The 16,884-nt window shown below is 25.9% G+C and overlaps 1 protein-coding gene across 1 annotated transcript; it reads left to right on the top strand.

The window, feature by feature from the left end:
- Positions 1-13,774: 13,774 nt before the first annotated feature.
- Positions 13,775-15,997, top strand: LOC145829720 (equilibrative nucleobase transporter 1-like). Its single transcript, XM_082937582.1, has 2 exons — positions 13,775-13,913; positions 14,456-15,997. Exon 2 carries the CDS (start codon positions 14,465-14,467, stop codon positions 15,899-15,901), a length of 1,437 nt encoding a protein of 478 aa, XP_082793708.1. The 5' UTR covers positions 13,775-13,913; positions 14,456-14,464; the 3' UTR covers positions 15,902-15,997.
- The last annotated feature ends 887 nt before the right edge of the window (positions 15,998-16,884 follow it).

The following is a 16,884-nucleotide window of genomic DNA, read 5'->3' as shown; positions in this document are numbered from 1 at the left end:
TTCATTAACCAAAAAAAATTCAGATTTCATTTAACATTTATCACTTGAAATGGAACTTGTATAGTTTTGAAAAGCTTTGTGAAATAAAATATAAAACAAAATGAGTAATCTGTTAATAATAAGTTGCAAATGGTCTATAAATATGCTTACATGTATTATCCAGAAATTTAGTTTTTTAGTTTCAACTACTTTAAGTTTAAATGTTGAATCTTCAAAACAGATCCAACGTTGAATCTTTCTATTTGAGTAAAATGCATTTAATATAAACTAGAATGTCTTTACAAAAACAACACTAAAGAGCTTAGAAAAATTTATAATGAAAATGAATGGAAAAATTTTAAGCAGTTGAAAGTTGACCTTGGAAAAAGTCAGAAGAGTCTTTTTGAGGTGATAAGGCAACTGAAGGAGGAGCTCACAACCCAGAAAACAGTTATTGTTTTAGAAGAGTCTGTTAGCTTTATTAGTGGTGGCTTTGAAACAGTTAATAATGAAAAGTAAACGATAAAATATCAAACAGAATTGCTGAAAGCTGATATCATTAGACTATCAGAAACTGTTGCTAAAGTTGAGGAGGGCTGTGACCTGTATTAGAAAGTTAATCAGCATAACAATATTTTAAGAAGGTCAAATATTGAAAAACAAGGGGTACCAGTAGCAGATAATGAAAATTAAGAAAGTTTTGTAATGATTACATTGAAAGTAGTTGATCCGTGTATTCAAAGAAAGAAATATATTTTAATTAGAAGGATGAAACCAAACGGACTGGCTAAAGATAAGAAGAAGGTATTTAATCCTGTTATGCTTATATTTAGATCATTTGAGCAGAAGGTTAAGATCATGACAGAAAAATAAAGTTGGCAAATGCTAATCTTAACTTCATAAGTAAATATGTTGAGAAGGTATATATCAATGAGAATCTGTCACCATTTAGCTGGGGCCTTACCATATAAGAAGGTTAAAAAAGGCTAATAACTAGAAGTTCTCTTGGTCGCCTGGTGGGGTTATTTTGATGAGTGAGAAGGAAACAAGCAAGGCAGTCTTAGTTTTTGTGTAAAAGATTAATAAAATGTTCTAAAAAAAACTTACAATTAACTTGTTTGTGTTCTTATTTTTCGCTTACATGTTGAATATATTTAGTTGAGTGTGTATAATTTAGAGTTAGGTTGTTTAAAATATTGATTCTATATACAGGGTATGATAAAATATTTTGAACCTCCAAAAACTGATTTTATTTGTTGTGAGAAATGTTAGAGATAGTTCCATTTAAAGTGTTGTGTAATATCTGAATATGAACTTAACTGCAATTTTAATAATGAAGATCCTTTTTATTGTATAGACTGTGTAATAAAACTAGGATTAAATAATGTTGGGAGTGATGATTTCTGCAAATCTTGTTTTGAATTTTTTTTATTCTAGATGATTGTTTGTTTTGTGAAATCTGCTTTAAATACATACATCCTAAATGTTCCAAAGGTATCAGTTAAAAGTTTGCAGAAATGTGCAGAAATTAATTAACCTTTTTTTTGTGAAACCTGCAGTTTAAAAATGTATGCTGTTATAAAAGTAAATTTTATTATAAAAGCTTAAAAAATTGTTTAGCCTGTTTTTTATGCTTTTAAAAATGTTATGTTGAGTGTTCTACTGAAATAAAATGAAACTAAGGCTATACAAACAAGGTGATTACAAGTTTTATTGTGATAAATGTAAGGAGTTTGTTTTTCTCTTTCAGAATGTTTATAACTTTGATCATAACTGTTTTTATGAATCTGTTAAGCCTAGTGTTTCTAAAATAAATAAAAAAGAGAGATACTTAGACTTGTATAGTGTGAAATTAAACAAAAACATAGTATCAGTATTGTATATATGAATATAAGAAGTTTGAATGCAAATACTTATAAAATAGAGGAATTTTTGAGTGCAGTTGAGGGTTTGCTTGAATATAAGATGTGTTTTCAGTTAGATAGTTTGCAACAGCAGATTGTGAGTTCACACTGGTGGCAGTGATCACATGATTGAATTGTTAATGTGTTTTTTGTTGTAGCAACCGCAGATACTTGTTTAAGAATTTAAGCTTCATGATTTTCCCACACTTTGTAGTTTATAATGAGTGTTTGCCTAATGACAAGTCGCCAAGGGATTTTTTTTTCAGTTAAGGAGATATAAAATTATTTGGTTATTTTCATGTTAATTTTAAAGGGGGAGGTAGATTTACAGGTGAAGAAAAATTGCTTGCTTGACCTTCAAAAAATTTTATTGTAGAGGGAAGTGTGAGTCTGATGTTTTTCTACCACAAAAAAAAAGGTATTTCTCTAATGTTTAGTGAAGATTTAATGCAGAAGCATACAAATACAATATTCTTCTTAATTATGAAAAATAAACATGAGGTAAAAGTTGTTTGCAACAGAGGCTACAAGTTTTTTCTAAAGGGTTTTTAAAAATACTCATGATTTAGGGCAGTTTTTGGTCACTCAGGATAGTTATTTTGACTCAAAGAGTGGCACCTCTGTTTAAGGCTTAAGGTTCAAAACCAGTATGCAGTAATAATGTTAATGTGGGTGTAAGTGGTTTTGGAATAAGGGTGTGAATGTCAAACTAGTAGGATCATCAAAAGAAATACTAAAACTTTTGTTTTTGTTAGGCAGTTGATATTCAATAATTAATTTTTGATAGTAGAACTAATTAAAATCTAATATTGTATAACTAATTGTTCTTCTAACTTTGGTAAATATGACATTTAGTAAATCAAATGCATGTGGTAGATTTCTAATGTAACTCTTTCTAGTTGTACCTTTACAAATGCAGCAACCAAAATTATCTAATGATATACATAAATTTTTACTAAATGTTCAATGTTTCTAATCTTGGCTCAGTAGTTACAAAACAAGACTAATTTTATAAGCTGTCTTTCTTAAGCTGTATAAAACAAGACCGTTACTTTAGAGAGCATAGTTACAATATTTCTATGATAGAAATTTTGATCAGTTACTAGCCCATAATTTTTTAAATTAAAATAAATAATTTTTATAGTTCAGGTCCAAGACAAGACATTAAACTATATCCAAGAGGTGTTAGACTCGCAGTCTTGTTGAAACGCCGAGGTGCTGTGCTGAGTCAGCAAAAAATAAGCTTTTATTCATGTTATTTTTAATATTAATTATTAAAAAGCTTTACAAAAGTTTGCTGATTCAGCAAATGATAGGTGAAACCCCTTGGTGTTACAATTGGACCCTTAGACTTAATAACCAAAAAAGTGCTTCAGTTTTAATGCTCAATAATTGATTATTTAGTGTTCACAATTCTTTATTTCTGGAGTTTTGACAACCCTGTTTAGACAAACCCATGTCCTTGACATGAAATTAAACTGTTCTTGTGTACAACTCGATAACTAAAAGGTTTTTACCACCAGGTCCTTGGACTAAATTTTTTGAGCGTATTTTTGTCGTTCAATAAACAATGCTAATGAGAGAAAGTAACTTTTGTTTTAAGAAAAGTCCAAACTTTATGACTTATAATTTTCTAATTTATATTGCTAATTTAGACTTTTTTCAAAAAATGCTTTTTTATATTAAGTTCAGCATAAGCTTTAAATATGTTTGGGTTTGGTTTTTAAGGCAGAAATATTTTTGAAGTTTGTATTCTTTGCTTTATTACATTTAAGTAAAGACAAATTAAAGATAAATGCCTTTAATTTTTGTCTGACATTTTTTATGCAGCATCCTGTTTAATAGTTACATGATAATTCAAATTCAGCTAACGCAAATTTCGACAATTCATACTCTTATAAAAAATGTTTAAAAGGCCACCACAATTTAAAAAACTACATATATTTTTTTTAAATGCGTACGTAGGTCTAACTAATTTATAATCATTAACAATTTTTTTTTCAAAAAAATAATTTTAATTAATTACTAAAATTACTATTTTTTCATACTATTTTAGCCATATCAAAAATATTGTGTAATTTTTACTTTATAGATCAGTAACTGTGTAAATAGTTTTTATATAAACGTGCAAGAAGACATTAGGCTAAACTTGAAATAAAACTGGAATATAGGTGTAAAAAAACAAAATAAAACTTATAGTTTAAAGCTATCAATTTAGGAAAATCATAATATTACCAGGTTACTTGATGTTAAGGTTAGAAAAATGTAAGCTTTTTAATAATATTATAAATTTTAAAACTTCGAAAAATAAACATACTTACAATTAGTAGGCTTTTTTTAAGCAGTAAAAACAGTTTTCAGTGTAGTGTTTAAGTTGCAAGAGTTTTGTTTTTGTTGTTCAGAAATTTACTGCCGAAAACAATTGTACAAACCTACTAACTGTAAGTATATTTATTTGTTGAAGTTTTAAAATTTATAATATTGTTAAAAAGCGTACATTTTTCTATTAACTAGCTTACATTTTTTAAATAAATTTATAATGTTATATGTAGTTTAGATTATATTATATGTTTTAATACAGGTTATATATATTCATAATTTAATAAAACTTTGCTGAAGACGTGTATTAAACGCAGAAACAGCTGTCCCAAGCAAAAGTTTATTTTGTGTATTTTAGTTCTGTATATATATGTATAAAGTAACATATAAAGTAACAAAAACATAAATATACGACAACTTTATCGCGGTATATTTGGAAACTAAAAAATAACGAAGTTAATTTTAAAATTCAGTGGGAAATATTAACAAGAACGAAAAATAAATATAGTTTAAAAAACGGATATAAATTGTGCAATGCGGAAAAAAACGAAACTTTAAAAGTTAAAAAATCTGAATCTCTAAACAAAAGAAACGAATTACAAACTGGCTGCATACATTATCGTAAACAATTTATCTAAAAACTCTGTTAATAATTTTGTCTAAAATCAAATATCTATTCTTTTATTACGTAATACCTAGTTTTGTATAATTTTATTGCTGTACTTACAAGTTTGCTTTTCATTGAATAAAACTTGGCTGAAGACGCGTATTAAACGCAGAAACAGCTGTCCCAAGCAAAAGTTTATTTTGTGTATTTTAGTTCTATATCAGGGGCGTGTTTTGACTGGTTTTCTGTTTACTAGGAACCCCCTGAAAAAAGAAAAAGAAAAAAAAAAGATTTTTAGAATATCACTAAAAACGTTGTCTAGTGACTTTGTTTTGGTTATTAAATAAACTTGAATAATGAATGTTGAATTTATAACACTGAAAGATTAAAAAGTTTCCTTAACAAAAAATGCTCTTTTTTGCCCAGCTGAAATAGATTTTAAATGAAATTTCAATTGTGACGTCATAATAGGTAAAATTTTTAAAGTAGCATTTTCTTTCTAGGAAACTTTTTACTAAGATGCTCTTAGTTCCAACTATAAATTGTTACTTAGTGTAAATAACTTTTGATACAGAATTGTTTTTGAACTAGTAAGTACAATTTTACTTGAAAAATGTCCAATATAATCACTTAAATTTAATTTTACTTATTTGGTTGTATATAATAATGTCGTGTGAAGCTTTTGTACTTTAAAATTTATATTTTTTGTTTATGTGTCAACCAACTGGGTTTAAACCTTGAAAAGTTCAACTTATTCTTGTATCATTAAATGGTATTTTAATATTTTTTATTTAAGTTATTTTATTTTTGTATATCTGTTGGCCACAAAGTTAATTCTTGATTTTTTGAAGTTTTTAACTCAGACAGATTTCAAAATTATTATTAGAATTCCTGCACCATTAGGCAAACATTTAATTATAATTTAAAGATATTTTAATTTAGTTGTAAAAGTCTAAACATTTTTGGTAATTACCTAGGATAATGTCGCACCAATATCAAGCAGAAATTATATTGTGTTAAATATCTTTTTGAACCATAATTTTAGGCTTAAAATCAATATTTTAGGCCTTGTATGATTGATCTAAAATTGTACTTCGTTTTAAACAAGCTATATAAATACATAGTTAGAATTAAATTCATTTGTTATAAATTAAAATACTTGTTTGATTTTATTTTACAGTATAGTAATGTATATAAGTTATTGTGTCATTTTCTTTATTTTAAACATAAAAGCAATTAAATATTTAAGTTTTATTGGTTTATGATAAATAAGTTCTATTTATGTATTTATAAAATAAAATTTTTTAGCCTATAACTATGGTAAAAGAGGTTACCTAAAAAAATTGACAACATTGAATTTAAAATAATTTTAGCTTGATATTGGTGCGACATCATCCTATGCAATTACCCAAATTTTTTTGTGAAATTAAAGTTTTTATCGATTAAATTACTTGAAAAAATGTTTTTATTATAAAATTATTTTTCCGGCTCTTTCAGTTTTAATTTATCTAAATTAAATACAGTATAATATTTTATACTAATAATATATATATTATTTTCCCATTACTACTTTTTTTTTCTAAGCAGAAAAAAGCATTTTAAACACAGAGTTTTTCGGCTAAATATTGCGTACTTAATTGGCAGTGCATATCCAAGAAATGCGTACTTAAGTGGGAAATTTAGAACAAAAAAAAATTGTGAACCCCCTTTGAAAAAAGTCAAGACACGTATATATATATATACCACAGATGTTTTTTTGTTAAAACTTTATTCCGACTAACGGCGTTTAACTGCTCTCAAATATATATATATATGTATTATATATATACTCCGATAAGCTTAGCTTATTAGGATCTCTAGGATTTTACGCCTTTTAGTGTTTCATCTTATATATATAAAATAAGGTTATTATTCAAACTTAAACACCTTCTACAGAGCCCACTTGAAGGGCTTTTAAATAATTTGTTGGAAAAGTACGATTTAAAAAGTACTGGTACATATGTTTCATAAAGCCTTAAAGCTCTAAGAATTTTAGATACTCTTAGAGCTTTTTTGAGACTCCGTAATCTATTCTTTAAACATTTTAAGCATATTTTTTTCAAATCGACTTCAGGCTTATATGATTTTACAAGAATATTAGATAACTTTATATAATTAACAAGACTTAGTATGAAAAAATTTCTCGGGTCTTTTACTTTTGTAATTTAAATAAGGAACACTACATAAAAACGATAAAACTATTAGAAGGTATCTTGGGTTTATTCAAAAACCTGCAACAAACTTCCATATAACAAAACAAATATATATATATATAATTTCATACATAAAAAAATCTTCATCCTTACCCAAACATACAACAAATAAGTCGAAGAAAAAGTTTTGTAAATTTTAGTTTTTTATAATCTAAATATTAATTAGATATATGCAAACTAGTTGCAGGTTTTTTAGTATTCCCGGAATCTTTGCTTTTAAAAAACATGATAATTGTGAATTTTAATTTCTAGTAATTAAACATATATGTATCAAGTTTTACTTATACTGATGACAGTTTCAAAGTTTTTACATTTAAATAATTCATTTTCTACCATTAATCTTCCGAAACGTAATTTTATTTGAACAATTTTAATAATTTTAAGTTTTTCACGACAGTTAATGCTAAATAACACAACAAATTTATTTTTAATATAGCCTTTTATTTATGTTATTCCTTGACAATTTATAAACTGTATCCGTGGTGTATGACTAACAATTTTTTTTTCTACGTCAAATTCCCAGGCCAAACTTATTGAGCACTTTTTGTCGTTCAGTAAACAACCTTTAGTTAATATTTCAATGATTTCGGTTACATCACTTCTAATTTAATGATTTTGACCAACTTTGTTATAGAACCAGGGAAAAGTAAAACCCGATGTTTCGTAATTTATATTCCATATTAGTAAAAACTGTTGTGAAGAATAATAAATAATAAAGTTTATTAAAATTAAGCAAAGTGTCAAAGCCAATTTCTGTAAGCTATTTTGAAATATACAGAATATAACAACTTCCGTTTTTAAACATTTTCCTACCAATAAAAAAATATACTAACCGTTTACTATCATCAATCATATGACTTTTACTAAACTAGTCTTATCTATTGTTATCTATGAAGCTTATAGTAAAGAACAAAATTCAAGCACTATATAACGGAAACATTTTATTACTAAATAAATCAAACGTTTATGAACTTTATAAAGATAAACACAAAAACAAGTAAGTAATTTTTGAGTTAATGTAGACTGCATTTTAAACTTTTTATTTAATTTTTGAATTTTGAACTAAAATGAATCAAGTAGACTATTTTAACTAGACTTTAATATGCTTTCAAAACCTTTTGATATTAACCTGATCTTTCTAAGACTCTAGAATCACTACTTCGTTGTAAAGTTTCAAAGATAGTTATAACTTATATTTAAAGTTTTTTACACTTCTCATTTTAACATTACCTGTTTTTGTTTTTTTTTAAAGTTACAATGAGTTTAAAAAAATGAAACAAACAATTAAAACTTTACAAAGTAAGTTAAGACCACTTGTAGAAACTTAATGCATTGCTTAAAACTAATGTTAGTACAATAGATTAATAGCAAATATAATTTTTACAACCATTTGCTGATCAAAAACTAATGAAAAAATATAAATGTTTAAAATTGTGGTTTAAATAACTTATTAGAAAGTTGATATACATATATGCTTTTATTTGATATAAAAGTAGATTATTTCACACTTTCTCGAATTAAATTGATTTGTCATCACTTTTTTTATTATACGAAAAACATATTTTACACAAAAACGTTTGTAATTACCAGTGTATGATATTTGAGAAATTAGTAAATAAAATTAAAAAATGGAAACGTTAATCTTGCAAGAACTTATTTAAATTGGTAACGAATTTTTTAAACTTGAACATGTTGTTTAATTCTGAAGTAGAAATTTATGTAAAATCTAAACTAATATTTAAAACAAACATAAACAAAGCAGTATAAAATAAAATAATTATTTAGAACAAATATTTTGTTCAACTTACGACGTTTATTTTGCCAACAAAATTGAATACTTACACAAAGTATGAAAAGGAAAAACATGTTTAATGGAAAAAAGTGTACTAAGGAAATATGTACAAAAAGTTTTGAATGTTTCCTTTTCTAAATGAATCACTTTCGTTTTAAAATATACGGATTTTTATTGTATTATTTTACATAGAATATTATACTTATAATTTATAAATAGTAGTTAATTAGTATATTTAAGTTTAATTATGTATAACTAGTTTAGTCAATTTGATAGTTTTTATTTTTAAACTGTTATAAAATTACTTGTACAAAACTGTTATAAACTATTCAAGAACACAAAGAAATTAGTTGAACAAAATAAAATAGTAGCTTATCAAAATTTCTAGTAGACTTTCGTTTTGATGTTTTGAAAGTACATATAATTTTTTAATTCACTAAGAGACACGTAAGTTTATGTAAAAAACTTTGCTAAATTTCCAAACTAAATTAACTGCAATTTATAATAAAAACTGAAGACAAATCAGTATTTTAGGATCGAAATAGTTATTTATTTTCTTCATATGCATATAATCTTTATTGCAACGGAACCAAATAAATTTTAAATCATATTTTTTAGCATAACATTGAAAAAGTCCATACATTACTTTATTGAAAATTTGATACATATTATGCAATGTTTTTTGGACGACAAAAAAAAGACGCTCAAAATATTTGGTCCCAGGACCTGATGCACGAAAAAATCTTTCGGTTATATTAAATTAGCTAAAAGGTATTCATAAAATTAAAATTATATTTTTAAGATTCTACTTAAAAAGTTTTATTTTTATGCTTAATATTAGAATTCATACTATTATTAATATACTAGAAACAATTTTAACAAAACTGTAAACTTTAGAATGATTAAAAAAAGTCTTTATCATGAACAAATATTTTTATTAACTAAATACGAAAAAGTCAATTTTTCTGTAACTTAGTCTTTAACCTAAGCAGTTTTTTTAGCAAACTTATATCTAAAAGTTTAAAACTTTTTTATAAATAGTAGTACAAATCACATTTAGTCATAATAACTTTTGATTTAAGGATTTCAGTGATCAACTTTATACTTGTTTATAAAAAAAAACCTCAAACTTTTTCGATAAACTTGTTTATTTTCAAAAATTACCTTTGCTATAAAACTAATCTTAAAAAAACAATTATGCAACATGATGCTTTAATAGTACAAAGCTTAAGCTAGTTCAATAATGCTGTACTAGAGCACAAAAACAAGATATCTGTTGAAATAGACCAAACTGTTTTTCAGTTTAATTTTTTAAATTTTTTCTGAAATATTAGAAGCTGGAATCTGCTTTTAAATCCGTTTTTACGGCTTGCTCGATATTAACATAATGTTTTAGTTGTTATTTATTGCAAGTATTTCAATACTAAAACGGGTTTTTGAATCTGTACAATTCTGATATTTTTTATAAAACTTTCAAAGCTTTATATGTATTTTTTATTTTTCGATTCGGTTTAACTTTTTCTGTGGTGCACAAGCGACGAGAAAAAGTATAAAAAATTATTTAATGAATGTTTTCTCAAAAACACTAGTTTTAAATAACAATATTTTTAGTACAAAACATAGTATACTGAAAAACTTTACTATAAAATTAGATTTTGAAGAATACTTACCAAGTTCTACAGATACTTAATAAAATTTTAAAATAAATGCACTTGAAGAGCTTTTGCTTAAAGTAAAGAAATACGAGTAAATAGAACATTAGAGAAAGGATGCTAATTGCAGCGTCGATTACAGCATGGTATAACTTTGCAAAGTTTATATTGAGGTGAGTTTGTTTGCTACAATCGGTAGAAAAATATTTTGCTTTGTTTGTTTTTGTATTTTTTTTAGGTTTTATTTAGAAAACAAGACTTTTTAAAATGAACAGTGTTATGTTTGTTAGTTGCTTTAATGCAACATTTATTTACGTAATGAATACACGTCACTTTTTAAAACGTTTCAAGTTGAAACTTTCAACTGCTATGAATCCATTATGATTACTTTGTAGTATTTAAGAATCAAATTATGCAATCGGTTTATTTTCTAAAGTTCGAAAATTGTTTAAAATAACAGTTATTTTGTAAATAAGTTTGAAAATAAAACTACTATTTAGAAATTAAGTTGCCAATGACAAAAGCTATCAGAACAGTCATTTAAAATTTTATTTATGCTGTTGCAGTAAGTTAGTTATTATCACAAAGTAGTCTCAACAAAAAGTAGACTGATGTAGAAATAATCAGAAATGAATTTATTATAAATCAATTTCTTCTTTTTGAACTTTTAGTTTAAATGTTCTTATTAATAGATAACATTTTCTTGAATTGTTAATAAGAGCCTTTTACTTAATAAGTCTAATAGGACAAAAAAGTATTATCTTATTTATTTAAAGTTGTTTTTTTAATTATTTGGTTTTTTGGCAAAAACTTCTTCATGGCTGCATAGTATATATAACTTTTAGAAAATAATTAAATAAAAGCTCGTTGAAAATCACAATAACTAGTATACATATGAGTTATAAATCTTTTATAAACTATAATTATTAAAATTTTATTCAACAATTGTGACTTTAGCTGACACTATTTCTCCTAAAAGGATCTTCTAAGTAAAGTAATAATCGTTGAATAGAATTTTAACAGATAAGCTATTATGTATTGAGTACTCTAATTCATACTAATTTCTAACTTTTTTAAACTCTGATTATAAAAAAAATCATTCTTTAGTTTTATTCTTTTAACATTTTATGTATCTAAAAGCTCTAAAATTATTTTTTTACAGGCATTGAAATATTTCAAAAGGACAATTGTTTAAAATTCATAACAAAATGAGTATAAACTACAATGTATATTATGGTAAATAAGTTGTTACTACTTCTACTTAAAAACTATAATAAACACTATACTTATAAATGTATATTATCACTAATACTTATGTTAATCTATTATCATGCTTTTAATTGTATACTTTACAGCGTCTACCTTTTGACAGAGTTATAGTTATTTAGATTTATCATGTGGTAAATATATAAATTGATGTTGTGGTAAGTGCAACTTTTAGAATTAAAACATGTATATATATATATATTTTATAGCATTTTATAACATTTTTCCCAACAGCCTAAAAAATTTTTCTAATAGCTTAAAACATTTTTCCAAAATAACCTTTTTAAACTTTCCTAAAAAGCATAGAATAACATTTACAGCGTATTTCAAATTCAACTAATCGTACAATAAACTGTACCATTACTACGTCATAATTACTATAAAAAATTCTAAAATCGAAATTTCTGTTCACTATTATAATAAACTACAACTCACTGAAGATCACATGAAATTTTACATTTCAATGTGTGAAACAGCTGTTTGAATTATAGTTTTTATATAATTAAATAAATAAATATATATATATATATACATTAAAATATAAGTACAGTACATTTAGGTCCTTTCTGATATAATAAAATCTGAAAAACATAGGGTGAACATATTTTCTTTTATTCTTTTCATACAGCTTTCTTCAACAACTTAAACAGATTAAAATTTTGTTTTCAGTTTTATGCCTGTAATTGTTTGTTGAATATAGTAAAAAAAAGTCTTATTAATTTTTATTTTCTAATCTATTTTTTGGTTTTTGATGATTTATGAAGACCAAAAATAAACAAAGTTTAATGTTTTAAACTTAAACACAAAAATTTAATTTTAAACAGCCTCTACAATAACAAACTAGATAGTCAGAAAAACAGGAACTTTTGTGAAGCATTGAATTTAAATTATCTGTAAAGTTTTCAATTTTTAAGTGTTCTTCAGAGAACAGTTAAAGTGTGCTATAATAATAAAAATGTTTTATAAAGCTTGTATTGTTTTTTTCAGACAGAACGTGACTAAAGTATTTGCGAAATGTAAACTTAGGTATAATAACAAAGTAATTTAATTATTTGTTATGCAAAATTAAGTTTAAAATATGTCGTTTGTTACATAATTCTACCTCCGCATGCAACTAAAAAAAAATACACTATTATCTTTAAAATTTGATACGTTTTTAAATAAAAATATAATTGCGTATTTATAAAATTAAAAATATTATATGGCTAAATTCATTTTTTAGTGTTCATAGATAATAAACCTAATTTTTTAAATCATTTGTTTATTACTACATTTTTCACCTTTTTATTGACTGATTCCTTAAGAAAAAGTTACTACTTATAAACTTATGATGATAAAACTTAGTTTTTACATGGTTTTAATCTGAGAAAGCTTTTATTTAAAGATATTGTTTAATGTTGTAAGAAAAACAGTTTGTTTGCATTGTTTATAAATTTACTTTTAGTTTATGTTTTTAAAATTCACAACTTTAGACATTGTGAAATCTTGTTTATAAACTGCTACGTTACTTTAACTCTTATACAATATTAAAACACAATATCAAAAAATTTAAACCTAATACGAAAGCTTTTTTTGTTGATTTACTTTTATTTTTAGTTGTGTATTAAACTTTCAAACTGTGGTTTATAAATAAAAGTTTGAATAAGTTTTATACTAAACTTTTTACAATGATTACTACTATATAATATATATATATATATATATATTATATACATTATGTATACATGTATATATAAAATAAAATGGTTTATTTCAAGATGTAAAACTCAAAGGACTCGAGTTTTACATCTTGAAATTAACCTTTTTATTAATAAAGCCCTTAAGGTGGGCTCAGTGTGAAAATTTTGATTTATCAAGTTAAATAACTTAATTCTATGTATATATAATTTACTACTATATACTAGAAACTTTTTATTAAATATAAATATTTCGTACCTTTTTTACTCTACAAATAAAAAAACTTAATTAATTCTGGTTTTTTAAGTTCAATGTTCTACAGATACTTAATAAAATTTTAAAATAAATGCACTTGAAGAGCTTTTGCTTAAAGTAAAGAAATACGAGTAAATAGAACATTAGAGAAAGGATGCTAATTGCAGCGTCGATTACAGCATGGTATAACTTTGCAAAGTTTATATTGAGGTGAGTTTGTTTGCTACAATCGGTAGAAAAATATTTTGCTTTGTTTGTTTTTGTATTTTTTTTAGGTTTTATTTAGAAAACAAGACTTTTTAAAATGAACAGTGTTATGTTTGTTAGTTGCTTTAATGCAACATTTATTTACGTAATGAATACACGTCACTTTTTAAAACAAAGGTCTATTATTAGTCACTAATAATGTAAGTTCATGTTTACATTTATGACGCATTTTGACCACCAATAGATACTTGTGACTAATATGAATTTAAGCAATTTAAAACGTTTTTATTAGGTATATATTGATACATTCTTTTTACCTTCATTAAATTATAAGTACATGCAGCTGGTTTTTTTAGTTTTACATAAAAAAAAGTTAGTAACTAACATTTTAAAAGTTTACCAAAAAATATAGTGCTTAATATAAATTAAAGTTTGATATTTAATAACAAAAAAGAACTTTATAAAGCAAACTTTACGACGTGTCAAAACCATATGATTTATAATTTGACACTTTTAGAACTTAAAAATTTGAATTTTTTTTTCAGAGCTTAAAAATGGCATCAAAAATTCTGCTCGTTCTAACATTGGTAACGACAATTTTGGAAACTCTCCTCTACTCAGGCGTAGTGTACGGTTGGACTTCAATACACAAAGTATTCGTTCAGGAGGGATTTTTCCTTCCGCAAAACAGCACTGCGAACGCGACAACAAGTTTGGAACAAAACAGCCAGCTGAGCTTGGTCTTCACAGTCTCAACTTCTTTCACCCCTGTCGCAAACTTCTTCACGGGCGCGCTGCTCGACTGCAAGGGTATCTGGAAGACGCGAACTCTGCTGCTCGTTCTCCAATGCGCCGGTTACCTTCTCATCGCGCTCGTTGGAACTTCCTTCTCTAGCATATTGTTCCTCGCCGTGCCTCTGCTGGACATCGGCGGCTACGGAATGCTCACCGTCAACTCGCAGATCGCCAACTTGTACCCGAGGTACCGGTCCGCGGTGATAACGACCCTTTGCGGTTGCTTTATTTCTTCGAGCGTGGTTTTTTGCATTTTCAAAATTTTTTATGTTTCGTTCGGATTCAGTTTAAAGTCGATACTTTTGTGCGCTGCTTTTTTTTCTATTTTGCTGCATTTAAGAACCTTTTTGCTGATGCCGCGTCACACGGTGCCTGAGATTTTGCCGCCTGGTTTTAAATACGGATATCACGAGCTGCACAAAGTCAATAAAACGAGTCGTAATACTAAAGTTAAAGGGCTTGATGCAAACTCGAATAGTATAAAAGGAGAAAGAAAGACATTTGCTCAACATTTGTTTATTAAAAAAACGCTGACAAATATTTTTCATTTTTGTGTTTTACAACTTGGTTTAATTTTTTTCATCGGAAACTTTAATTCAATCATTACGCGTGTTGTACCAAAAAACAACGTGAGTTTTCACACACGAACCTACGTGATCATACAATCTTGCGGAGTTCTTATTTGTCCGATTTGCGGAGTTCTAATGGACAGACTTCATCTTGCACTGCAATCGTCAAACAACAAAAAAACAGCTGGCGAAAAACTCTCTGCATTCTTCATGCTCTTTTCCAACATAAGCTGCCTGTGTTTGTTTCTATCATCATCCATCAGTTCCGAACCGTCCTGCTACTTGACTTATCTTTTCGTTCTGCTGTCCAGATCAGTTTTGTACGGTTCGCTGGGCTCCAACATTGCAATTTTGTTTCCCGCCGAGCACTTTGGAAAAATGTACGGCATTTCAGTTGCGCTCGGCGGGCTGTTTTTGTTTGTCAACTACCCGATAAACCTTCTCGTGACCAGATATTTTGAAGGCAACTTTGTTTATGCAAACTACGCCTTCGCTTGCCTCTGTTTGTTTACTTTGCTGCTTCCGGCCAGTAAATTGTACGAGCTATACGTAGCTTTGCCTAAACAAAGACGCTTGAAAAAAGAAGAGGTAATTGAGTCAAATAGTAAATTGTTGACAACAATGTAGTCAATTTGTTATTAGTCTTAGATTTATACATTTTAATAAAACTTTTATTTGTAATTAAACACTAAAATACAAATGAAAATAAAGTTTTAATTATTGTTTTACTGTTTCTGCAAAGACAATTAAATACTTGTTGTATTAATTTTAATAATTTTCTGTTTAAAGACAAAATTTCGTATAATAACTTTATACAACTTTTTTTTTCACCTTCTGAGTGAACTATACTTAAGTTTAAAAGTCATAATGATAAAAACTTCTTGTAGTTCAATACAAATTTCATTGTTATTTTATAATACTTTAAAAAGTTTTTTTAATTTTAGGGTTTTAATAAAATCAATAAACTTTATTTAGACTTTGAACTGATGCGTAACGCAATCTATATTTGCATAAGTATAAAGTCTCTAAAATTAGTTTGATTTGTATCCAAAATATTTTTCGCACTTTGTACTTATACTGCTTCCTTATATTTGTAAGAAATTATTATTAACAATAATACTAAAAATAATTCATATATTTCAGTAATATTAAAAAAAAACTAATTCTAAAAGTTTTTTTTTCATACTTTAAGCAGTTTACTTACAAGATGTTTTAACTTATTTCAAGTATTTTTAAACCAGCTGAATAATGCATAATGTATAAATGGTTTATATCATAGATATATTGGTTTTATTCAGTTGTAGGAAGGTTTTTAATAAAACATTTTTATATAGTTGAGGTGTTTTATAGATGTTGTTGCATAAAGATTTTGTATATCTGGTTTCGTATAACTTGTATATCTTAAACTCTTATTTATTGATATATGACTTTTATTTACAATTCATTTAACAATATAAATTACAAGATTTAGTTACAAAGGTTTTTAAAAATACGTATCTTACTTAAACTTTTCTAAAGTGTTGTTTTTAAATGAAGTCTAATGCATTATTTTTCAAAATCAATGTTTTATTTCTTAGAAGTTTTATCGCCTTTGATGCTTCACTGGTTTT

The sequence above is a fragment of the Thalia democratica genome, chromosome 2, assembly GCF_965202585.1.
Source record: "Thalia democratica chromosome 2, ktThaDemo2.hap1.1, whole genome shotgun sequence".
In the NCBI taxonomy this organism is placed as follows: Eukaryota; Metazoa; Chordata; class Thaliacea; order Salpida; family Salpidae; genus Thalia; species Thalia democratica.
This window is presented reverse-complemented; position numbering and strand designations above follow the sequence as displayed.